The sequence below is a fragment of the Trachemys scripta genome, chromosome 9 (genome assembly GCF_013100865.1).
Source record: "Trachemys scripta elegans isolate TJP31775 chromosome 9, CAS_Tse_1.0, whole genome shotgun sequence".
Taxonomy (NCBI): Eukaryota; Metazoa; Chordata; order Testudines; family Emydidae; genus Trachemys; species Trachemys scripta.
Genome location: NC_048306.1, coordinates 38,505,716 through 38,531,871, shown reverse-complemented (window position 1 = coordinate 38,531,871; position 26,156 = coordinate 38,505,716). Strand labels below are relative to the sequence as shown.

General features: G+C 43.5%; 2 protein-coding genes across 2 annotated transcripts; both read left to right on the top strand.

Annotated features, from left to right (window-relative positions):
- Positions 1-445: 445 nt before the first annotated feature.
- Positions 446-17,130, top strand: LOC117882920 (fibrous sheath-interacting protein 2-like). Its single transcript, XM_034781809.1, has 5 exons — positions 446-1,059; positions 1,995-2,120; positions 12,364-12,525; positions 14,984-15,073; positions 17,050-17,130. The coding sequence occupies exons 1-5, from the start codon at positions 952-954 to the stop codon at positions 17,128-17,130; spliced, it is 567 nt and encodes a 188-aa protein (XP_034637700.1). The 5' UTR covers positions 446-951.
- A 312-nt stretch (positions 17,131-17,442) lies between these two features.
- On the top strand, positions 17,443-25,563 carry LOC117882919 (fibrous sheath-interacting protein 2-like). Its single transcript, XM_034781808.1, has 4 exons — positions 17,443-17,582; positions 18,612-18,722; positions 23,335-23,473; positions 25,505-25,563. Exons 1-4 carry the CDS (start codon positions 17,448-17,450, stop codon positions 25,561-25,563), a joined length of 444 nt encoding a protein of 147 aa, XP_034637699.1. The 5' UTR covers positions 17,443-17,447.
- The last annotated feature ends 593 nt before the right edge of the window (positions 25,564-26,156 follow it).

The following is a 26,156-nucleotide window of genomic DNA, read 5'->3' as shown; positions in this document are numbered from 1 at the left end:
GGGGTCGGGGGGTGCGCCGGGCCGCCGGGGGCCGGCAGTGCTGGGTGGGCCGGGGGTGGTCGACCGGGGCCGGCACCCCCAGGGCCCGAGCCGACCCAGGCTGGAGCCGCCGGGGAGCCAGCCTGGGCCGCGCCTCCTCCCCCCACGCTCCCCCTTACCTGCTTCAGGCTTCCCGGGAAGCAGGGGAGGGGGCGGAGACTTTGGGGAGGGGGCGGAGTTGGGGCGTGAGCGTGGGCGGGGCTGGGGGCAGGGCCGGGCCCCCGTGGAGTGTCCTCCATTTGGAGGCACAAAATATGGTAACCCTAGGAAATTCCTGAATGATTCATGGCCTTCCACAGACTCTGTGCATACAGCTCCACCGAAAGTCAGCCACTTCTGGGTTAGAAAGTGGTGGAGCAATGTATGTATGTGTGTGGGGCATGTTTGGCCAAGCAGGACAAGTCAAACCTCGGTGCCGGTGAAAACTTTGGTTTTAAGGTTCTACCTCACAAAATAATCTGCTGTTTGAATGCCAACCCTGTGCCACCCTAATGATATCACTGTTATGGGGGAAGATAAAGCAGTTGCCTCCAGCAGTTTTGAAGACTTCCTCATTGCCATGGAGAGTAGAGCCACTGCCTGAATCACCTTCGCCGCTGACAGAAGCAGAAAGCTGCAGGTCATGCAGGAGTTCTGTGCCACAGCCTGCTTTCCCTCAGGGTAGAGTAATGTGAACAGGACAAACCACCATTTGAGGCTCTGGTGACACAGCACATCACTCAGGAACAGGGAGCAAGTCTGCTCCATGAATCTCTCCTCAAATGATGAAAGCCACGTAAACCACCTGGCTTGAGGGAAGCCAGGTCATTGTGATAGAACACTCATGGGGCAGGAGTGCTCAGCAGTTCTAGAACCGCCGCTCAAAGGCCCCAGTTGGGGCCAGAACTTGGAGGCGGCAGTTGGAGGTCCGAGATGGCGAGTCTCAACTGGAGGATGCTGAAGGCGGCCATGGAGCACTATCTCTCTGCTGGTTCCCAGACTGCGGACGAGGTGTTGAGGCCAGAGGAGCAGCTGGGAGAGGTGAGTGCCGGGCACATGGAGCGGGTGAGGCTGGGTGGGGAAACTGGTCTGGAGGCATGAGGCTTTTCTGTGGGATTGGCCGGAGGTGAGGCTGGGGGAGATTGGAGCAGGGGTTGTGAGGATGGTGGAGAAGCTGGAGTAGAGGGGTGGGACTCCAGACTGGAAGACAGAGGGCATAGTGGATCGAAGTTGAGCAGGTGAGCAGTGCAGGAGGCTGCCATGGAGTATGGTCTCTCTGCCAGTTACCAGATGATGGCTGAGCTTGCGGGGGGGATGGGGGGAGAGAGAGAGGAGAAGGGGTGAGGATTTCGCCTTCCCGGGGTGGGGCTGAGGTAGGAGGAGGCGGTAAATTTGAGTCCAATGGGAAGGAAAATGTGATACACACCCTGGACATACTGATTAAAGAAGTTGGACAGTGATGCATGCAGGGAGGGCACGTCCTTCCTTCCCACCCCAGCCCACAGTTTCCTGAATGTAATGATAAAAATCTTTACAAATGTGTCTTTGCTTCTTGGGTTGCTCTGAGTTTTTTGTTGGTGTCACCTGGATCGTTACAGATTAGATTTTAAATAAAGATTTAGGGCTAGATACTCAGTCTCACTTTATCCCAGCCTCTGGCTTTCACCCACAGTTGCAATGTATTTCTTCCCACTGATCTCAGTGGGCTTTGTATCAGGCCTTTAGACATTTCAGTTACTGATGTGAGGGTAGTCAGCACACAGACATCTTAGTGACCTCAACTACACCTGCAAATTCTGTGCTCAGAAATAGAGACCAGCCTTTAAATCTCTCACCCTTAGAAAGCTGTGCCATTTGTTCTCTGCTAGAAACTAATGTTTGAGTTACTAAACTTAAAGGGTTGTTTATGATAATTGCAATGCAAATGGATTATTAAAATGTCAGCCTGAAATCCCATGACTGTGTTCTCTTTCTAGATCAGTCACAGACGACAGTTACTAGGCATAGGACCTACTCAGCTCTTGGATATGCCACTTGGTGCCAAGCTCCCCTTGCTACCAGGCTCCAATACATTGTTCTATAGAACAACCCTGGGTGAAAAGGTAAAAAATTGAATATAGAGGGGGAAAAACACATCTCATTTTCTATACTCCTCACTCCTGCCACTAAATATGCAGAGTATGTTGGAGAATAACATAAGAACATAAGAATGGCCCTAGTGGGTCAGACCAAGGGTCCATCTAGCCTAGTATCCTGTCTTCCAATAGTGGCCAATGCCAGGTGCCCCAGAGGGAATAAACAGAACAGATAATCATCAAGTGATCCATCCCCTGTCACCCATTCCCAGCTTCTGGCAAACAGAGGCTAGGGACACCATCCCTGCCCATCCTGGCTAATAGCCATTGATGGACCTATCCTCCATGAACTTATCTAGTTCTTTTTTGAATCCTGTTATGGACTTGGCCTTCACAACATCCTCTGGCAAGGAGATCCACAGGTTGACTGTGTGTTGTATGAAGAAATACTGCCTTTTATTTGTTTTAAACCTGCTGCCTATTAATTTCATTTGGTGAGTCCTAGTTCTTGTGTTATGAGAAGTAGTAAACAACACTTTCTTATCTACTTTCTCTACACCAGTCATGGTTTTATAGACAATCATATCTCCCCTTAGCCGTCCCTTTTCCAAGCCGAAAAGTCCCAGTCTTATTAATCTCTCCTCATATGGAAGCCATTCCATATCCCTAATCATTTTTGTTGCCCTTTTCTGAACCTTCTCCAAGTCCAATATATCTTTTTTGAGATGGGGCGACCACATCTGCACACGGTATTCAAGATTTGGACATACCATGGATTTATATAGAGGCAACATGATATTTTCTGTCCTGTTATCTATCCCTTTCTTGCATTCTGTTCGCTTTTTTGACTGCCGCTGCACATTGAGTGGATGTTTTCAGAGAACTATCCACAAGGACTCCAAGATCTCTTTCTTGAGTGGTAACAGCTAATTTAGACTCCATCATTTTATCCATATAGTTGGGATTATGCTTTCCCATGTGCATTACTTTGCATTTATCAACATTAAATTTCATCTGCCATTTTGTTGCTTAGTCACCCTGTTTTGAGACATCCTTTTGTAGCTCTTCGCCATCTGCCTGGGTTTTAACTATCTTTAGTAATTTTGTATCATCTGCAAATTTTGCCACTTCACTGTTTATCCCTTTTTCCAGATCATTTATGAATAAGTTGAATAGGACTGTTCCCAGTACAGACCCCTGGGGAACACCACTAGTTACCTCTCCCCATTCTGAAAGCTGACCATTTATTCCAACCCTTTGTTTCCTATCTTTTAACCCTCTTATCCCATGACAGCTTACTTTGCTTAAAAGCCTTTGGTCAGGGACTCGTCAAAGGCTTTCTGAAAATCTAAGTACACTATATCCACTGGATCCCTCTTGTCCACATGCTTGTTGGTCCCCTCAAAGAATTCTAGTAGATTGGTGAGGCATGATTTCCCTTTACAAAAACCACGTTGACTCTTCCCCAATACATTATGTTCATCTATATGTCTGACAATATTGTTCTTTATTATAGTTTCAACCAGTTTGCCCGGTACTGAAGTCAGGCTTACAGGCCTGTAATTGCTGGGATCACCTCTTGAGCCCTTTTTAAAAATTGGCATCACATTAGCTATCCTCCAGTCATCTGGTACAGAAGCTGATTTAAATGATAGGTTATAGACTACAGTTAGTAGTTCTGCAGTTTCACATTTAAGTTCCTTCAGAATTCCTGGGTGAATACTATCTGGTCCTCGTGACTTATTACTGTTTAGTTTATCAATTTGTTCCAAAACCTCCTCTAATGATACCTCAATCTGGGACAGTTCCTCAGATCTTTCACCTAAAAAGAATAGCTCAGGTTTGGGAATCTCCCTCACATCCTCAGCCGTGAAGACTGATGCAAAGAATTAATTTTGTTTCTCCGCAAAGGCCTTATTGTCCTTGAGTGCTCTAACAGACAATGTCCTGGCATTTCTAAGCAGAATTACTGCTCTTGTGTACTTACTCATAAGGAAAAAATACTGCAAGTAATCAAAGAAAGCCATCAAATCCATGCCACTGGGAAAAGGAAGGAATTCCAAGTACTAGTACTATCTGGTACCCAAAAGACAGCAGGGCTTTTATCATTATCTAGCCATTTAGAGGCACTGATCAAATAATAATGCTCTATGATCATGCCCCTTGTAGAGAAAGGCAACTGGCTATGCATTATGGACAGTGCTTTGGCTGGAATTTTCCATTGAGCCTAAGGAATTTGGGTACTTAATTCCCTTAGGATCCTTTGAAAATCCCACCTCATGCATATAGGGATACATCTCAATTACAGGATATACCTCAAATCTGTAATAGGGGAACAGCACTTCCAATTCCATGTACTGTCTTCTAGGCCAGTGTCAGTGTCATGTGTGTTCATGGAAAGCTCAGAAGATGTTGTCTATCTGCACAGGTTGGGAGTGCATGTATTCTCCTTTCTGGAACTGCCATCCATGAATCAACCACCAGGGTGCTGAAATCTGTAGGGTTCATGATAAGCTACCCAAAGTTCCCCAGCAGGCATTTGAAATAAGTAGAAGCCCTGGTAGAATTGTTCAGCTCAAAGTTTTCCCACCCCAGGATTTGATTCAGGATATCTTAAGTCTGGTGGAGGGGATTTGTCAGCTTGCTACATATGTTAGATCTTTTGTTCTCAACAGTATTCACAGTACTGAATTGCACGTCTGCACAGGAACCAACCTCAGTGGACCTGAGCTACACAGGGACTCTCACATTTCATGCAGGTGGCAGATGGCTTTGGGGCCTCTCTGCCCTGGTGGTGGTCAAGAACAATCTTCAGCTAGGACCTGATTTCTCAGTTCTAATAGCACATGTTGTAATCACCATGAATACATCCACTCAGGATGTGGAGACCACACAGAGGGACTTCAGACCAGGAACAGCAACTACACACAAATGTTCTAGACATGAGAGCAGGCCTACTAAGCACTTTGAGAGACTTGGTCTCCCAAAAGGTGGTCTTGTTTCCAATGGAAAATCAGGAAGAAGCAGGGAGGCACCAGGTCCTGTAGATGTGAGAATGGGTTTTGCCTCATAAGATATTTCTGGTCACTACTTAACCAGCAGGGAAAGAGAACAGTCACAGACTGACCAAGGCAGTTGCTAACAGACCCTGTCATGAGTGATACCTGGATCTGAAAGTGATTAATCTTCCCCTCGTAGGGAGATGCTGGAAGTAGACCTCTTTGTCATTTACCTAATCAAGAAGCTACCAGTTTGCTGCTTATGATACTGAGATGATCACTCAGACCCAAGACACTTCACTCCATCCCAACCCAGGAGACTTCTCCCTGTCATACTGCTTCCTGACAGGGGAAAGCTCAGGAGGCATGAGGTTTCTGAACAAGTGTTGCAAGCTCTAGCAAGCCTTCTAGCAGAAAGACCTGAACTGAAAAAGATTTTCAGCATGGAACACTCAGGTGCTCCTTTAAATTCCCCAGTAAATCACTGCTTGACTAACTTCTTCATATGTCTGATTTAAAGATAAATCGGTTTCTCCAGGTGGATCTGTTTGCCACACATCTGAACTCTAACTCTATTCAAACCTGATGGCCTAAATTTAGGCACCTAAATCCATATATCAGAAGCCAAATTAGTGGCATAATTGTCAGAGGTTCTAACACTCTGCAACTTCCATTGATTTCAGTTATGATCCTGTTTCTTGTCCAGTTCCATTTATTCTGGTCAGATGACTGACTGACTCAGCAGAGGAGTGCCCCACTGGTTGAAGCCATTAAATGTTTCCAGTTCTTTGCCATCTACATAGTTCTTGGCTTTGGTGCACATTGTGTTTCTCTTAGGTCTCTTGGCTCCTCAGAATACCCAGCTCTTTCAGTGCTTTTAGCTGAAGCCTTCACTGAGTTATCTGTTGTTTTTGTCTGTCATATTTTGCACATATCAACAACACCAGCACAGTGTGTGTCATTGGCCTGGTCATCTTCCTCACACAGAAATTGTCTTTCTACTCTTTAGTTTCATCTTCTCTTGTATATATAAAACTTGCTCAGGATTCAGGAGTCCTTTGTAAATTCACTCACTGTCTTGGAGACATTTCACTAAGTTCTCAAGGTGAGGTCAGAACACCTCAGTGCACTCTAACTGAGACTGCATTCTATTTTCATGGCAGCAAAGTGAGCTCGCTAATTTTCAGTACTCCAATTAATGTGTAACTCAGGATAGCCTCGGCCTTACATGCCACAAAGTAAATCAAAAGTCTCTCATTGAATGCAGTCAGAAATAGACTCTTATCAAGCCTGGCTTCTTGGTTTAAGGGAAAGGAAAGATCCTTCTTCTGCTCTTCTTGCTTCACCCAGAACTATCATTTGATAAAAGCAGTGTTGCCAACATCAAAGCTGGAGTTTTTGCCAGTCAGGTGAGAAAAGTACTTAGTTTATTTGAAAGTAGGTACAAAAACTACAAAACCAAAATCTAGTGCTATTTAGAAAAGAAGTAAAACTAACAGCTGATTACATCCTCCTCTTTGAGCACATGGAATATCATCTCAGCATCATCAGAATTGTCCTCTGTTAGATTAGAATTACTTATGCCACTGACATTGCTATTACTTTTTTTGCTTAAAAATCATACATCTGTTCTAAATGGACAATCATCTCTCATGTTGGAGTGAATGATTTGCAACATATTCCACAGTTACTGAGGGAAACTCTGATAATTAAAATGGCATTTAGTTAATCTGCCATTATCTTATTTTGAATCTTGCTTGTTACCAAATTCATTGTAGAAAAGACTCTCAATTACAACATTACTTATTGTCAGGGATAGTATGTTCAGTGCATACTGTAAAATTTCATCAAAAGGACGTCTGCCAAGTGGATCTTTGTAGTCTTTCACTTTGCATCAGAAAGTGGCAGCATCAGTTGGGATTGGTCCAGTTGTCGCAGTCCAATCTATTAATATCAAATTACACCACTGGTTCTCCAGGTCTGACATTTCACACTGGGCAAAATGTAATTCTAATGGCAGTTCTTAGAAAGTCACTTGACTAATTTGGTTCAAACAATGAGACAGAGAAGTGTTTGATTTTGTGAAGTACAGTGAGTGCTGGAGGAAGTCTCTTCAAAACTTCTGCCACAACTACTTGCTGAAAATTGGAACACCTTTCTTTCAAAGTAGTCTTGAAAGCAGGATCAAAGCTCAGTGCTTGTAATTCAATGTGAAATTCAAAATTAAGTCAACCTTGTCAAGAGGGAGGTAAATGGAAACAAAATCTAGGTTGACATGCAGTCTGACATGCACTGGATGAAAGATGCATTTCAACAGAGAAAAGGCAAATGCTTTAAACTTTTTCAATAAAGAGAATTATCTACTTCTGTTTTCTGGAAAAGCAAATTATTGAGCAGAAACTCAGATAAGACTGACCTCGGAAACAGGAGATACAGCCTATTACTCTCATCACTATCCATGTCACTGAGTATTCGAGCTATTCAGCAATGCTCACGAGAACTTGCGAATTGGAAATATGTTTTGATTTCAATCCAAGAATCAAGGATTCTGACTACGGCTTCAGAACCAGACAGTCGTCTTGTCTGAGAAAACTGAACAAACACTGCAGGAGTTTCGCCATCATTGATAAGAGTGTATATTTATTGGTATGCTTCATGAGGCGTTGTGCTCACTTTAAACCAAGAATATGTTTCCCTCATGAAAAGTCAATACAAGACGGAATTTCTTTGATTGCTTTGCAAGCACTGAGATGAACTGTGTGACAAACACACTGAACAATACCAAGTTTGGACACTTTTTCTGCACTTTTGGTGAAGAGTGACTGACTGGATTCACATATATTGGCACCATCTGTGTCAATTCCAATACAATTTTCAATGTTTATGTTAATTTTCCTCAAATTACTATCAAGAGCAGAGAAGATATCATCTGCTGTTGTTGAGATGACTGGAACCAAACTTAAGAAACCAGTAATGATCTTCTGTAAGGAATTGCTATAGTAACACACACACACACACACACACACACTCTTTTAAACTGCAACATCAATATATTCATCTACTAGAAGAGAAAAGTTTGAATTTCCAATATCCTTATACAGTCCATCAGCAAAACAAAGACAAATCACATTTTTGATGAGTGCAGTGCTTAGATATAATTTCTTCAGGCATTTTTGTCCTCAACAAAATCAACCACGTGATCAACTGCCCTAATAGATAAAAGACATGCAATATGGCAGCAGTTACTATTTCGGTTCTTTCACTGACTCCTTCTTAGCAGTAAATTTTGAATCTTCCAGTCTTGGCTGTGATGGCCCTGATGTAATGGGGATCATAGTACTTTTATGCTTGGAACTTTTGATAGCATGCTTTCTTATGTCATTTAGCTGTGGTCACAGCTCTGTTCTCCATGCAGTAAAGTAAGCTGAATCCTCATTACTTGGACTTTGCTTCAACCATAATTTCATTTCATTCATCTTTTCCCATTCAACTCTGTACTTCCTCTTGTATTTGGCATATTTCCCCATAGTCAAGGATAATGAATAGGGCCCTACCAAATACATGGTCCATTTTGGTCAATTTCACGGTCATAGGATTTAAAAAATAGTAAATTTCATTATTTCAGCCATTTAAATGTGAAATTTCATGGTGTTATAATTGTAGGGGTTCTGATCCAAAAAGGAACTGGGGGGGAGTTGCAAGATTATTGTAGGGGGGGTTGTGGTGGTGCTACCCTTAATTCTGTGCTGTTGCTGGCAGTGGCTCTGCCTTCAGAGCTGGGTTCCTGGCCAGCAGCTGCCACTCTCCAACTGCCCAGCTCTGAAGGCAGGTAGCCACCAGCAGCAGTACAGAAGTAAAGATGGCATGGTATGGTATTGCCATCCTTGCTTATGTGCTGCTGCCTGCAGAGCTGGGCCCTCAGTCAGCAGCCGCCACTCTCTGGCCACCCAGCTCTGAAGGCAGCAGCGCAGAAGTAAGGGTGGCATGATATGGTATTGCCACCCTTACTTCTGCACGTCTGCTGGTGGGGCACTGCCTTCAGAGCTTGGCGCCCGGCCAACAGCTGCCACTCTCCAGCCACCCAGCTCTAAAGGCAGTGTGACAATACTGCGATCCCTCTAAAATGACCTTGTGACCCCCCTGCAACTCCCTTTTGGGTCAGGACCCCAGTTTGAGAAATGCTGGTCTCCCCTGTGAAATCTGTATAGTATAGGGTAAAAGCACACAAAAGAGCAGATTTCACAGCGGGAGACCAGATTTCACAGTCCGTGAAACGTTTTTCATGGCCATGAATTTGGTAGGGCCCTAATTATGAACTAAAACAATGGTTCTCAAACTTCATTGCACTGTGACCCCCTTCTGACAAAAGAAAATTACCACATGACCCCAGGAGAGGGGACCGAAGACTGAGCCTGCCCGAGCCCCACTGCCCAAGTCCCGCCACCACGGGCAGGCCGGAGCGGCACCAGGGTTTTTGGCGCCCTACACGGGATTCCTTCCGCGCTCCCAGTCGTCGTCGGCAATTCTGCGGCAGGGGGGTCCTTCCGCGTTCCCGGTCTTCGGGGCACTTCGGCAGTGGGTCCGGGAGCGAGTGAAGGACCCGCCGCAGAATTGCCGCCGAAGACCCGGAGCGTGGAAGGACACCCCCCCGCCGCTGAATTGCCACTGAGGGCAGCAAAATGCCGCCCCCCCAAATCCTGGCGCCCTAGGTGACTGCCTAGGTCGCCTAAATGGAAGCGCTGGCCCTGCGGGCAGTGGTGGGGGCAGGGCAAAGTGAAGCCCAAGGGCTTCTGCCCTGGGTGGAGGGCATGTAACCTTATCCCTGGGCAGTGGGGCTTGGGCTTCAGACTTGCTGGGGCCCAGGGCCAACACCAGCTTTGGTGAACCCATTAAAATGTGGTGAAGACCCTCTTTGGGGTCCTGACCCACAGTTTGACTCTCCCTGAACTAAAAAATTAACATTAAGAAAACTACAGTAGTATGTAAACATTTGGCATTACTATCACATGTGACAACAGTTGCTAAATATGGCAACTATAGTGCTCATGTGCCATGTAGACAAGCCCCAAGATTCAGAGAAAATTTCTAGTAAGGCTTAGTTCTTTTTCATGCCGTTTTTAGCTGATATATTAGTTCCAGTCATTTGTGTGTTTTAAATAAATGTATCTGAATGAAATTCCAAGCTGTTCTCCACCCATAAAATATTTTCCCCCCCAAAATCAGTAAGTATGGAATCATTTTCTTTAAGAATGATGATTAGGACATTATTATTAAATCTGTGTTCAGCTCCCAGTTAGGCAGGCTAAATTTGGCATGACTAGTAAACCTGGTAACAGTTGTTGCTAGTCTTAGAAGTAATGCTAGATTTCAAAGCTGCTACTGTTGCTAGATTTAGCAGAATTGTCAAAAGCATAAGATCTAGATACGGCATTACTAAATTCAGCTGTAGTAGCGGCTTCCAAATCTAGTTGCTTCTAGGTGTTTAGTGTAGCATTACAAAGCAGCTAGACCTTTTTAGCTGGTCTGCTGGGTCCTGATTGGCCTCTTCTGGCTCCCACCTCTTCTAATTGCTGGAGAACCAAGTTTCACTAGTTTCATCAGCTACTGACCCAAGGAGGCCTTTCTAGGAAACCACTGGAGGTCCAAACTCACTGCCCTTCTCTTCTTAAAAGACCACTTCGTGGACCTGGGTATTGCAACGAACAGAGTGTCAGTAAGGCAGTAAATGCCTGTTGTACCCCATCACAGAAGATTTAATAACTGCCCACTGCATGGTTTCTTGTACCTTCCTCTGAAGCAGCTGGCACTAGCCCCTTGGGAGACCGAATACTCGACTAAATGGACCCATGGTCTGACCTGGAAGGGAAATTCCTAGGTTCTTACATGTGGTAATATTTTCTAGTTTACTATTGCATTGCAATATTTTTTTGGCATGGAATTTACTGTAATTAATTTATATGATAAGGTAAATCCCTTTCTGGAAACTGGTCTCTTTACTCTTTTATATGTCTTAACATCTTATATCCTATTACACATACACAAAAATGATCTTGAAAGAACATTATTAAGGTTGAAATATCAAGCACACGAAATTTAAGAAATGCCAGAATAATAGTTACCTATGCCAGCCAGCCCCAGTTCTCCCCCCACCCACATCTCAGCTCCTGGTCAGAATTGTTACAGTAACTATTGTTATAGCTCCTTGTCAGATCTCCTTTCTTCTCCCCTTTTTATGTTTTCTCCTACTGGTTTCCAGTCCCAGTCTCCTTCTCCAGTCAGTCCCAGTCTCCCCTGCTCCCTGCCCGCCTCCAGAACCACATCTGATGTCAGTGTTCTTCACCCTGTCTCAGCCAATTAGCTCCATCCATGTTCCTCTGTGTTTCCCCCACTGTCTCCCGGGACCAGTCTCCTTGTACAACCAGCCCCAGTCTCAACCATATACACCTCTACCCCGATATAACACGACCCAATATAACACAAATTTGGATATAATGCTGTAAAGCAGTGCTCCGGAGTGGGCGGGGGGGAGGGGACTGCACACTCCAGTGGATCAAAGCAAGTTCGATATAATGTGGTTTCACCCATAACATGGTAAGATTTTCTGGCTCCCAAGGACAGCGTTATATCGAAGTAGAGGTGTATTGTTTTGGAACAATATATTGAAAACTGAAGAAAAAGAACATCTAAAGAATTTTGCCTGTAGTTTTTCTGAATGACTACAGAATTTTATATTAATTCAAAATAGCTGAATAAAATCTTAGGGATTTTCAAACCAGGTTTCCATTTTTGCAAGTCCAGTCCTGCATCTACCATGAACAGCATCCACAATTTTGCAACTGCAGAGAAAGACATGAAGAATTTCCAGAGAAAGACATGAACAGATTGCAAATACAGAACTTGGGCACAATTCACTACAGGGGCAAAATTGTGTCTATAGACATACATTTTTAAATGTTCATAGAGCAACTGAAATTCTCTATAAATATCCAAAATAATTAGTTCTCAGTACTGCAGCCAGTAGAGCAGTCATCCAAAAGCCAACAAATTTAAAATTAAGACACAAGTTATTCTCACGTTAAGAGTACCACAAATACAGCACTCTTTCGTTTGGGTAAAAAAAAATCATACCTAATGCAACTGCTGAAAGCAGGAATTAATCCAGCCCCCTGTTTGAAATTGTTGGTCAGTGTGTTTAGGAACTGTGAAACTTCTTTATCTCTTTTTCAGATAGGTAATATTCTGTTAATACTTTTGAATATATATTTTTACAGCTTTATCAACCTCCTAGTGGCTTTGATCTTGGTGATCCTTACTGTCGCTTAATGACAACAAAATATAGAAGTCTACATGATCCACATTTGCGTTCCTATTACAAGCGCAAAAATAATCTACGGAGATTAAAGAAAGGAGGTTATGTCACCAACGATAACAAAGTAGGTTAAATAAGATGTTATGAATATTTATGTCAATGGGATTTTCAAAGCACTCTGTTCTGGCCTAACTCTGTTCCTACTGAAGGTAAGGGCAGCTTTACTTTGGATTTCCATGGAAACAGAGTGAGGCCAACACTAAGCACTTTTGAAATTCCCACCCATATTATTACTTTAGAGTTTATCTTGCCTTCCTAGAAAACACATGTAGCTGGCATCAGTGGTGGGTAAATAGTCATACAGCCAACACAATGAGCCACCACGATGCAAGGCAGAAGTATGTTACTTGGAGAAGAAGTGTCATGCCCCTTTAGCCATCGATGGTGGCAAACACACTAGCCAGCTAGGTGTTGGACATTCTTCATTTTCTGCTGGGGTGCTGCGTATGGGTCAATGTGCATCTCTTTTATCGCTGTCTATGGACAGATTCTGTCTGGTTATTTCATTAGAGAGAAGAGGCTCTGTCTCAGGTTCATCCGAATCAGTGGGGTATCGCATGAAACAAGTTTCTCCTTTTAATTTTTCAACTGTGGAAATCCAGCTCAAGAGGCCACTTGGGTTCTAAAGACTGTTTTAGATCATGGAATTTCACTGGCTTGATCAAGAAGTGCAGTCAGAGTTAGGTCCCTAACCAGGCCGGGCTTTTAGGTTAAGATGGGGAAGTCCTTTCTCCCCTTTCCCAGTTTCATCCAGAACTGCCCCCTGGAAGAAGGAGCCAGCCCTTTTTACCCCTTGGCCCTGACTGGCTTTTGCCTACTCTGACCCTTCTAGCCATTGGGGGACCGGTTCTCATTGGTTCTATAAGCACATGATCCTGGGTGGCCTCTCTAGGCAGCTGTTGCCAGTTTAAATTCTCCACTCTTTTCCTCCAGAAGAACATCTTCCAGCATGATGTGCCAAGGCAACAGGGCCTGCGGCGGGGGGCATCAAACTCCTGGTACACCACGTCACAGGCTCCCTATTCCTTCTCCCCGCCTGCACACATAAATGCCACAGAAGGCAGGACTGAGACCACTGTGTCTTGGTGGAGCCTTGCCATACAATACTGTGCTGCTGTTATTTTCCTTCATAGTGTGTCTAAAGTGAAAATACATTTAATCATTTGCTCAGGCAGTCTTTTGAAATCAATGGAAGTTAAGCATGTGCCTAAAGTTAACCACATGTGCTTTGCTGAATCAGGCCTGGATTCTGGGTTCCCGATCATAATTATAGGGAAGTGCAAGAAATAGAGTTAATACCACAGTAATCTAGTTGCAAAGGTAAACCTGAAACTTTTTAACGATGAACCCTGGAGGTTAAAATCTGAAATAGAGAATTAAGAAAGATTAAGAAAGCAATAATCAATTACTTCCGGAAAAACCTATCTAACTCTATCAGTAAGAACAATGTAGAGTTATAGGGTCATATTCAGTCCACTGAAGTCAATGGAGTTGCCCCCTCTTGCCCCAGGTCTGAATTTAACCCTTAAAAAGTAAATGGACAAATGAAAATTAAGGCCTGAAATTTTAGTCACTTCCTTTAAGGCCAATTTGCACTATGAGAGCAATGTAAAGGGGAGAAGTCAGACCTAAGAAAGCAAAATGGGCAAGTATGGGTAAAATGGCCAACAGCCAGCGCTCAGTATTATTGACAGACAATTCTCGAAGCTCGTACTGATATTAATTGTTGCCTACTTGAACATGACATATTTCTTGTGCCTTTACCTTGTTGATATATGGAAGTAATGTTCACATCCCAAAGGCCGAGGGTTCTAAAGCAATCTTGACTATTAAAGGAAAGATGATGTTCCCCAGAGTAATCACATGCACTTTTACCTTTCCAAGAAAGCTGCACAAAAGATTTGTTTTTAGACAAAGAGTCTGTGAATAATTCTCATTTTTCTTTTAAATAAGAAAATACCATAAATAAAGTCCCTTTCCTGTGTGCAGTTTTGGTACCAATTCGATAGCCCCCTTTTCCAACACAGCAAACTTCATCTTATAACAGTCTCATGAGAAGGATCCCTGACCAGGGCCACAGCTAAAGAAGAAGCTGCCATGTCAGACAGACCTAACAGATTTTCTTTTAAGTGCTATAAAAATATAAAGATTTAGCAAAAACCTAATCCTGTGCAAAAAGAGGGTTTTGGTTCCATGATTGCACCATCCAGCAGAGAGATATGAAGTTAGGGATGTTTAGATGGAGAAAAGTTTTACACTCTTCGTTTAGAAGGCTGGATCCAAAGGACCTGCACGCATGATCTCTCACAGGTCACTATTTTGAAATAATTCTGTGGCTTGCATAGCAGCAGCTTCTACAGTGGGAAATTGGCAGAGGTAGTATGTTCAGAGAACCATAGTTATTGATAAGCAACCTATGGATCTCTGTAAAGATAGTAATATGGACTGTACATGAATGTATTTTGATCCATGACTATATATAGCAAATAACTATTTTCGATGCAACATCTTTTTCTTTTTAGGTTGTGTGTTCACTAAAGGAATTCAATGAATACCGGCAGTATCTGACCACCCTCAAGTTAGAGTTTGAAAAAAATTATATGAGAGAACAAGTAAGTTAATTAAAAGTAGTTAAAATTCTGTTTTGTTTCAAAAACAAACACAAAATAGCAGTCAGCTAAAAAAGTTACAGTGACTGCAGAGCCTCCCACTGGGGTTTACCCAATCCTGAATTAGAAAGTCAGTGGGACTGTTACCAAAGTTTTGAGAACACACTCTTCTGTGCCTACTATATGGCCTATAAAGCTGATGTCTGAGCATGGTTAGTGAGTCCACTGTTTTTGGCGGCAACCATCCAGGTTGAAAGACAATGGTGTAAGCAGCAATTCAGTTACCGCAAATCATGCTGCAGCACTGCAAGTGTCAACACAGTCCAATTCTTGAGCAATAGTCCATACCACGCATAGAGCAGGCATACGGCACAGGACCAGAGGATGAAGCTGGTGCACCCCTAGTGCCTGAGGCCCACTGTGCTTTCCTCTTCGCTTTCTTCTTTTTCAACCACCTCTCTTCAGCCCTGGTTAGTCCCCTGCTAACAACTTGAAATGGGAGGGATCTTAGCAGCTGATTGAGAGACAACATTCTAGGAGTTGATTGTACAGCTGATGTTTTAAGGGTGAAATGCAAAGCTTACAATACTACTGCCGTACTCCCCAGTTTCCTCCCAGACATGTCTGATGTGCTCAAAGGCACAATATAACCCTCAGGGAGCAGGTAACTATTTTCTAAAACAAAGAAATGGAAAAGCTAAAGACCAGACCTCTCAAAAGTCTACACTGTCAAATTTGGCAGTTTGGGCTTGTCTCCACTTACTGGTGGATCGATGCTGTTGTGATCGATCCACCGGGGTCAATTTAGTGAAGACGATCGCTCTCCCATCGACTCCGGTACTCAACTGGAATGAGAAGCATAAGGTGAGTTTCTCCCATCGACCCAGTGTGGTGTAGACACCTCAATAAGTTGACCTAAGCTACATTGACTCCAGCTACATTATTCACGTAACTGGCGTTGCATAACTTAGGTCAACTTGACCCCGTAGTGTAGACGTGAGTGAGTCACTCAAAGAGGGAGTTTCCCTTCTCAGCATGCTGCAGACGTTTTCAAAAAGGGGTGTAGGTAGCTCCAAACTGCTCCAAATGCTCAGGTAGGGCAAGGAACCCGGGATGGGGTGGGAGGACAGGGAACAAAGGGGCAGGACAAAGCTGTAGTTAAAGGTGTGGTTGCTCATTCCAAAGGGGAACATGCCACATAATTGCAGTAGCCTACTGTCACCAGGGTTTCCACACCATGGCACCCCCTAGGCCTGGGTAGCCCCAGCACTCAAGGTGTTCCAGCATGCCAGTCCAAGCTTAAGAGGCTCAGCCCTCCAGCAGAGCCCCAGTTAGTCTTCCCTTTCTGGGGGTTGACAAGAAAAGAAGTAAACACAAACAAATCATCCCAGAGATATGGTAAATCTCTCAGAGGGCTTCTGCAAAGCAATGATCCCAACTAGACTCACTGGCTAGCATAAAGAAATGGTCCCATCACAGGTGGACTTGCAACAGGGCTTCCCTCACCAGGCAGCAGGTAGCTAAAGAGTTCTTGCCTTTAGTTAGTTAGTCAGTCAGTCAGTCAGTCAGTCAGTCAGTCAGTCAGTCAGTCAGCTCTCCTTGCTGATCTGCCAGTGATTGAACTGGGTTTCTCCCTTTTAAGCTCCTCTCTCCAAGTCTGACATGTCTCCCAGGTGTGGTGGAGCAGGCCCACCTGAGCCACATTAGCTCGTTAACTCTGTTGCCCAGCGTGGAGTTTGTATACCCCATCATACCTACGAACTGCATGTCCCGCCTTTCCATGTCATTTTGGTGTAAAGGGGAGGGTTTGGCCCTCAGCAGATTCTTTTCTGTTAAGTATTTTAAGTTTCAATGCAGAGACACAGACTGGTGCCTGGTGAAAGCATTTCTAGTAAATCAAGCCCTAAAATCCATTCTTGATTTTCAGAAAATGCTTGAAAAACAAGTGACAAAACTACGGGATCCCATTCTGCTTCCAGAAGGTGCGGACACCTCTCACTTCAGAGAGTGGCTGCTCCGAGAAGAAAGAGAAAATTTACAAGAACGAGAAAGACAGATGAGGAACAGGTATAAGACACATAATAATTTACAATTTGGGAGTGTCTGTGGGGGACTGCATGGAACTCCTTGCAAGGCTGGGGCCTTATTTTTATTGAGTCTAAATTATGAAAGATCTAAATGTATTAGAATTGTTAATTTACTGGGTATGAATTATGTTAGACATTTGTGAAGTCAATTGTAAATTCTTCAGTTGGCTTAAGCAAACAGAAACTCAGGCAAAGACGATAGCAGGGACTGAGCAGAAAATTGACTGAGTAAGATGACTCCAGCTGATTCTTACCAATGATTTACATTTTCTATTTAAAGATATGTAGACATGATTAATAAAGAACTGGAAAAAATTAAGTGCATCGCGGAAGAAAGACATCTCCTTCAACAGGCTGAGGAAGAGAAAAGGCAATACGAAAAAAAGAAAAAGAAACAACCTATTCTTCATATAAAAATGGAGGAGGTTAGAAACAAGAAATTGAAAGACACTATACAATTTATATATACACAACACACATCTTAATGAGACAATTGACAAATAATTAAAATTGCCAGCAGCCAATGAGTTTACAAGCAAGTCCACAAAGAATTTTAAAAAGTTGATGAATATGGACCCACTCCTGCAAACACTTATGCATGTGCTTTACATCAAGTGTCTGAGCGGTCCCACTGAGGTCAGTAGGGTTGCTGACATGCCTAGTAATAAACATGTGCCTAAGAGTTTACAAGATCCAGGTATATGTAAGTAAAAAAGAACCTGTAAATATTTAAGCCTGATAGGCAGAGTTACATATCAATACTTTATGGCCCTGATTTCTAGATAATGTTTCCCCTTTAGGCCTGCTTTTTACAGGCTCAAATCCTACCATTAGTTGTGTACCTGACATGAAGTCCTGGCTCCTTTAAGTCAATGGTAAAACTCCCATTGAATTCAATGAGGCAGGATTTCATCCCTGATTTCCAGTCACAAGCAGGTGTTTACAAGACTAAATAGCGGGATCGGTGCTTATGACAATTTGTAGGGACAAAGTGAATACAAGTAGAATGTTTCTGGATGCAAAGTTCTGACTGCAAGCAGGGAAATTAAGCTGCATTGAAGAGGGGTAACCACAGGGCTTTGTGGTGCAAGTGTCAGAACATGTAGCTTTGCAAGGCAGTGATTCTAAACAGATCATGGCTGAAAGAAAAGTCATGAAAAATGCTTGTCATTCTGCTATCCCACCAGCCCACTGTCAATTCAATAATCTTTCTGCCATTTGTAGAATTTAATATGTTGGAAAAATAATTTTATAGGTACCAAATTTATCGCTGTGGTTACATCATTGACTGCAGTGATCTGACACTAGGAATGAATTTGGCCCAAAGTGTTTAAAATATACCAATAAGGAACAGAAAATTATTAAATGAAGCAGCAGAAAAGTTGTACGTACAAAATAAAATACACATATAATTATCACCTTTTGGCATGATATGATAAATCTGTGATCCTTAGGAATGGAAACAAAAAGAGATGTTACTTCTGCTGAAAATTGGAGAGGATGTGAAACGAGAAGCAAGAATTGAGGAACTGCGAAGGAAAAGAAGAGAAGAGAAAGCTAAAAAGGTATATTAAGTAGCTATTTCTTTAAAACTCACATGCCACAGAAGAGAGAAGCTAATGATTAAGACCATAAGTACAGTATCTAGATAAGTGTACTCAGTAATGCTATCCAAAATAAAAATCTCTTCTAGATTCTGATCATAGTTGAGAATTTTAAATTTCTTGAGTGGGACACACAGCTCCTCTGGAAATAGTTTGAATTGCTTGTTCTGGTTATGTTTTTAAATAAGGGGAGATTGGAGAATGAGAAGACAAGGTTAAGTAAAAGATTTTATCCAAGTAAAAGGAACCATGTGGTGTTAAAATACAAACTTTTTAAAATAATCTAATTAGGACATCCCAGTCCTCCTTTGGATTCCAGTCCTGAAAAGCCAAACACATGATTAACCTCTCGCACAGTGAGAAGTTCCACTTACTTCAGCTGTTTAGTGCACCACAGTCACCTCTTGGTTTTCTGTAATTGTCACTGGCAATCCGCGATGGCAGGGATGTCAGGACTTTGTAACCTAAGGGCAATCTTCTTATTTTCTATTTGACACTCGTCAATTAGCTCTCAGATTTCTGTTCTTCTGGGGTCTCTGCTGTGTTCTTTGATGTCCAGAAGGAGGCATTGGTGTATAACACATTTCTTTGTTTCTTTTCTCATAGGAGCATTTTAAATTTAATTCATTTCCAAGGGTTAGCCTACACTAGAATTGCTACAGTGGTGCAGCCAAACGGATGTAACTGCGCCGCTGTAGTGCTGCTAGTGCAGATGCTCTATGCTGATGGGAGAGAACTCTCTGTTCATAGAATATCAGGGTTGGAAGGAACCTCAGAAGGTCATCTAGTCCAACCCCCTGCTCAAAGCAGGACCAACCCCAACTAAATCATCCCAGCCAGGACTTTGTCAAGCCTGATCTTAAAAACCACTAAGGAAGGAGATTCCACCACCTCCCTAGGTAACCCATTCCAGTGCTTCACCACCCTCCTAGTGAAAAAGATTTTGCTAATATCCAACCTAAACCTCCCCCACTGCAACTTGAGACCATTACTTCTTGTTCTTTCGTCTGTTACCACTGAGAACAGTCTAGATCCATCCTCTTTGGAACCCCCTTTCAGGTAGTTGAAAGCAGCAATCAAATCCCCCCCTCATTCTTCTCTTCTGCAGACTAAACAATCCCAGTTCCCTCAGCTTCTCCTCATATGTCATGTGCTCCAGCCCCCTAATAATTTTTGTTGCCCTCCGCTGGACTCTTTCCAATTTTTCCACATCCTTCTTGTAGTGTGGGGCCCAAAACTGGACACAGTACTCCAGATGAGGCCTCACCAATGTCGAATAGAGGGGAACGATCAGGTCCCTCGATCTGCTGGCAATGCCCCTACTTATACAGCCCAAAATGACATTAGCCTTCTTGGCAACAAGAGCACACTGTTGACTCATATCCAGCTTCTCATCCACTGTAACCCCTAGGTCCTTTTCTGCAGAACTGCTACCTAGCCATTCGGTCCCTAGTCTGTAGCAGTGCATGGGATTCTTCTATCCTAAGTGCAGGACTCTGCACTTGTCCTTGTTGAACCTCATCAGGTTTCTTTTGGCCCAATCCTCTAATTTGTCTAGGTCCCTCTGTATCCTATCCCTACCCTCCAGCGTATCTACCACTCCTCCAAGTTTAGTGTCATCTGCAAGCTTGTTGAGAGCGCAGTCCACACCATCCTCCAGACCATTAATGAAGATATTGAACAAAACTGGCCCCAGGACTGACCCTTGGAGCACTCCACTTGATACTGGCTGCCAACTAGACATGGAGCCATTGATCACTACCCGTTGAGCCCGATGATCTAGCCAGCTTTCTATCCACCTTATAGTCCATTCATCCAGCCCATACTTCTTTAACTTGCTGGCAAGAATACTGTGGAAGACCCTATCAAAAGCTATGCTAAAGTCAAGGAATAACACATCCATTGCTTTCCCCTCATCCACAGAGCCAGTTATCTCATCATAGAAGGCAATTAGGTTAGTCAGGCATGACTTGCCCTTGGTGAATCCATGCTGACTATTCCTGATCACTTTCCTCTCCTCTAAGTGCTTCAGAATTGATTCCTTGAGGACCTTCTCCATGATTTTTCCAGGGATTGAGGTGAGGCTGACTGGCCTGTAGTTCCCTGGATCCTCCTCCTTCCCTTTTTTAAAGATGGGCACTAGATTAGCCCATCTTTAAAAATTAGCATAATTACTCCACCTCCCTGAGGAGCAGAAGCTATGTCAGGTGGAGACTTCTCCCACCGACATAGCGCTGGCCACACCAGCACTTAGGTCAGTGTTACTTACGTCACTCATGGGGGGTGGCTTATTTACACCCCTGAGTGACATAAGTTATACTGAAGTAAGCACTAGTATGTACAAGCCCCAAAGATTTTTGAATTAACTAGAGTGACCACCTTTCCCGATATTATCAGGACCATCCCGATATTAGGGGCTATGTCTTATATACGCAACTATCCTCCCTCCCCCCCCCCCCCCCCCCCCCCAAATCTCCCTAAAAAAAGTGTGCTGATTTTTTGCAAGTGCTATCTGGTCACCCTTAGAACAGACGTGGGCAAACTATGTCCCGCGGGCCACATCTGGCCCACGGGACCATCCTGGTCCGGCTCCCGAGCTCCCAGCAGGGGAGCCTAGTCCCCGGCCCCTCCCCCGCTGACTCCCTCCCCTGCAGCCACGCCGCCGCGTGGGCCGCTTGCTGGCCTGCTGCTTCCGCTGGACAGCATGGGGAGTACAGCTGGCTCTGGCCAGGTGTCATGGCTGTGAGCTCCTGCTGCTGGTAAGGGGGCGGGGAGCGGGGGGCGGGAGGTCAGGGAGGAGGGGGGGTCAGGGGATGCGGAACAGGGAGGGTTGGGAGTGGGAGTCCTGGGGGGGCCTGTCAGGGGGCGGGCATGTGAATAGGGGTCGGGAGGGCAGTCAGGGGACAGGTAGCAGGGGGGAGTGGATAAGGAGGTGAGAGCCCTGGGGGCAGTTAGTGACACAGGGTTCCAGGAGAAGGTGGTCAGGGGACAAAGAGCAGAGGGCGGTTGGATAGTGGATGGGAATCCCGAGGGGGCTGTCAGGGGGCAGGGGTGTGGATAGGGGTTTGGGCAGTCAGGGGACAGGGAGCAGGGGGGTTGGATAGGGAGTGGGGGTCCTGGGAGGGGGCAGTCAGGGGACAAGGAGCGGGGGGGTTGGATGGGTTGGGCGTTCTGAGGGGGGCAATCAGGAGGTGGGAAGTGGAAGGGGGCCACGCTGTTTGGGGAGGCACAGCCTTCCCTACCCGGCCCTCCATACAGTTGCACAACCCCGATGTGGCCCTCGGGCCAAAAAATTTGCCCATCCGTGCCTTAGAAGGTCACCACAGTATTAATGAGAGTTCCCTCCTTTAAGGCAATTTCTTTTAATATTTCAAAGCTATACACATATTAGAAGCATATATCTTTCAGTATTTCTTTTCCTTCTTATGTCATACAGTTCCTATCATTTTCAGAATGCAACAACCATTCAAACAGAAATACCAACAAAATTACATCATCTACATTTCACTTCAGAGCTTTCAGGGGTACAATAGAATAAGAGACATCAAATTAAAGGAACAAGACAGTTTATCTACAGGTAGAGACTATCTGATTCAGAAAGGTGGAGAAAAGTAGTTTCCATCCTGTATTGAAAGAAAATGTGGTTTAGATCTGGGGGGCACCAGTAAGTTTGACTTAATTAACCTTCAATTTCTTTGGTCTAAACAACAAGCTATTTCTAACCAGTTTTAAAGTAGCAATTCCCAATCTCAGCTCTGTAACTAACTTGATTAACTCTAAATACACAATAGACACCCATAAGAAAACATACCTACAGGCTTGTTTAATCTTTGGAATTAATTTTTAGAATGAGACAGAGAAAGGAACTCCAACCATATGTAAATTAATATGAGATTTTTGACACAGTGACTAACAAACATTCCAGTTTCTGTTCCACTGAGAATTCAGACTCTGATTTCAACCTATCTAGGTTTTTTATAGACTGTATGTCCCACATGCTGATATTGGAGTTAGCCTTCTATTGTCCAAGTCTCTAAGCGGAGTTAGCATTGGATGGGCACTGTGGGGAGCTAAAAAAAAAATAAAAAAGTATATACAATTTTTTGTTATGTCATTAATGAATGTGACAGATAACAGATTTTTAATTTAAAAACTAGATGGGGCTGTAGGTATACTTCTACCCTGATATAACGCGACCCGATATAACATGAATTCGGATATAATGCGGTAAAGCAGTGCTCCGGGGGGGGGGGGGGGATCGGCGGAGCTGCGCACTCCGGAGTATCAAAGCAAGTTCGATACAACGCTGTTTCACCTATAACGCAGTAAGATTTTTTGGCTCCCGAGGACAGCATTATAATCGGGGTAGAGGTGTATTAAAATTTGTTAATACGTTCAAGGACCATTTGGCGTCTATACATATCACAGTGATAACTAATAGATTGATAAAATATTATAAAAGTGTGAACAGAAACTTTTATCAAAATATCATTGCACTAAAGAACATTTTTTTGCTCTATGCAACGACAATCTTGTGTTAAATACCTCTAACGTTTTTCTTAAAATATTGTAGAAACGAACAGTGCTAGAGAAAAAAATGGCATACCACTTGAGAAAATTGCAGGAGCATGCTTATCAAAGGGTAGAATTTGAAAATCATGTAAAGTGCCTGAATAAGCTGTTATCTGAAGACCCAAAGATTAAAAATCAAGGTATATATTAACATAATATAATATGGACAGTATTTAGAACTGCTTTTTGCCTCTGCCTTGACTCCTAGATCTGCAAATATGGTTACTTTACTATCACTTCTAAAATGTCACCTTTCTCTGGAGTTTCTTGCAAAGGAATTCCTGAATTAGTGGAAAGAATTGAAGAGTGACTGGAGCTACTGCTCCTCTTACGAGTTCCCAACCCTGTACGAAGGGAGTAAAAGCAGGTAGTCCAGTAAATGCTGTTTTCTAGAAGATTCCTACCCCGTGCACTAGGGACATGTTTATGCCAAAGGTGTAGGACATACATACAGTCAGCTGGGAGAACATGGGTAAGATAAACATTTTATTTCAAAGAGACAAATGAAGTAAAGGACAAAATGACACATGAAGTATTGTAAATGGCATAAACTGAGAAGTGGTGTGGTGGAAGCAAACTTTTTATTGCTACTCAGTTATGAAGGTCTACATAACTTGCACCTGGCTCCTCTATTTGTCAGGAGTATGTTTCTGACAAAAAAAACCTCTTTTTAGCATTCCCCATAATCTCACCTCCTCTATAGAACAAGACCTTTGCAGTTATTTATTGATGGGTTTGTTTTTCCCCCCCAGGAGATGGTGCAACGAGTCTCTCTCGGCACCCTTCACTTCTTAACAAAAAGGAAATTTCAAAATCATCACTCGCTTCAGTAACATCTCAACCTTCCTCTGATGCGGTCATGAGCAAGACCAGAGGCTCCTTAAAGGTAGGAAGCCACCTCCCAGACAGGTCTCAAACATAAAATTAAAGCTCACATCATGTTGAAGTATGTAGACATGTTTCATATCTAAAAGATATGTTATTTTTTCATAGATTCAGAATGAAAGGCCAGTAGGGATACAATCATCTAGACGGACCTCCTGTGTATCACAGGATATTAAACTTCACAAGTTACCTCTGTTTTGGACTCAATAGCTTCTTTTTGATTATAGCATAACTTGAACGTGACTAAAGCATATCTTCCAAAAAGACATCCAGTCCTGAGTTTCAGACATCAACAGATTGAGATTCCAACACATCCTTGGTGGTTGTTCCAATGATTAATTATTCTCACTGTTTAAAATTTGTGCCTAATTTCTAATTTGAATTTGTCTGGCTTCAGCTTCCAGCCATTAGTTCTTGTGACACCTTTCTCTGATAGATTAAAGAGCCCTATATTACATGTTTTTTCCCTGAAGATACTTATGCCTTAATCAAGTCACATTTCAATCTTTTTTGATAAGTGAAACATATTGAACTCTTTAAATCTCTCATTGGAAGGCATTTTCTCCAGTCAAATATTTTTTGTGGCTTTTTGCTTCACCCTTTCATATTTTTCAAGATTCTTTTTAAAACATGGACAGCAGAACTGGATGCAGTAATCCAGTATCAATCTTATCAATGCCATATACGGAGGAAAAAATTACCTCTTTACTCCTACTCACTACGCCCCAGTTTATATATCCAAGGATCGCATTAACCCTTTTTGCCACAGCATTGCGCTGGGATTTCATATTGAATTGCTTGTCCGCTATGACCTCTAAATCATAGAACTATGGAGTTAGAAGGGACCACCCAAGGGTCATCTAGTCTAACCCCGTCCAAGATGCAGGACTTGTTGTGTCTAAACCATCCAAGACAGATGGCTCTCCAGTCTCTTTTTGAAAACCTCCAGCAAAGGAGCCTCCACAACCTCCTTAGGCAGTCTGTTACATTGTCCTACTGTTCGGAAGTTTTTCCTAGATTTAATCTAAATCTGTTTTGCTGTAGTTTGAACCAGTTGCCTCTTGTCCTGCCCTCTGTGACAAGAGAGAACAACTTTTCGCTGTCTGTTTTCTGACAGCCGGTCAAGTATTTGAAGACAGCTTTCATGTTCCACCTTAATCTCCTCTTTTCCAAACTAAACATACCCAGTTCCTTCAGCCTTTGCTCATATGGCCTGCCTTCCAGCCCTTTAATCATCTTTGTTACTCATCTCTGGATCCTTTCCAGTTTCTCTACTTTCTTTCTAGACATTGGTGACCAAAATTGGACATCGTACTCCAGCTTGGGCCTAACCAGCGCCGAGTAGAAGGGTATTATCACCTCCCATTACTTGTATGCTATGCATCTCTGTTAATGCAACCTAAAATTGCATTTGCTTTTTTTACAACAGCATTGCATTGTTGAGGTTGTGATCTACCACAACTCCCAGATCCTTCTGAGTAGAGCTGCTGCCAAGCCAGTTATCCCCCATTCTGTATTTGTGCATTTGGTTTTTCTTCCCTAAGGGTATGTCTACACTACGAAATTAGTTCGAATTTATAGAAGCCGGTTTTATTGAAATCGGTTGTATACAGCCGATTGTGTATGTCCACACAATAAAATGCTCTAGGTGCTCTAGTCGGCAGACCGCGTCCACAGTACGAGGCTAGCGTCGACTTCCGGAGCATTGCACTATGGGTAGCTATCCCACAGCTATCCCACAGTTCCCGCAGTCTCTGCCGCCCCTTGGAATTCTGGGTTGAGATCCCAATGCCCGGATGATGCAAAACAGTGTCGCGGGCGGTTCTGGGTACATGTCGTCAGGCCCCTCCCTCCCCCGTCACAGCAACGGCAGACAATAGATTCGCGCCTTTTTATCTGGGTTACCTGGGTTACCTGTGCAGACAACATGGAGCCCGC

What these genes read in the sequence shown, in the direction of transcription:
- LOC117882919 (XM_034781808.1), top strand. Translation starts at nt 17,448, where the DNA reads ATGATTAATAAAGAACTGGAAAAAATTAAGTGCATCGCGGAAGAAAGA. An exon ending in TTCATATAAAAATGGAGGAG is followed by an intron (nt 17,583 to 18,611) that starts GTTAGAAACAAG and finishes TGTGATCCTTAG; the next exon opens with GAATGGAAACAAAAAGAGAT. An exon ending in GAGAAGAGAAAGCTAAAAAG is followed by an intron (nt 18,723 to 23,334) that starts GTATATTAAGTA and finishes AAAATATTGTAG; the next exon opens with AAACGAACAGTGCTAGAGAA.
- LOC117882920 (XM_034781809.1), top strand. Translation starts at nt 952, where the DNA reads ATGGCGAGTCTCAACTGGAGGATGCTGAAGGCGGCCATGGAGCACTAT. An exon ending in GAACAACCCTGGGTGAAAAG is followed by an intron (nt 2,121 to 12,363) that starts GTAAAAAATTGA and finishes ATATTTTTACAG; the next exon opens with CTTTATCAACCTCCTAGTGG. An exon ending in AAAATTATATGAGAGAACAA is followed by an intron (nt 15,074 to 17,049) that starts GTAAGTTAATTA and finishes TTCTGCTTCCAG; the next exon opens with AAGGTGCGGACACCTCTCAC.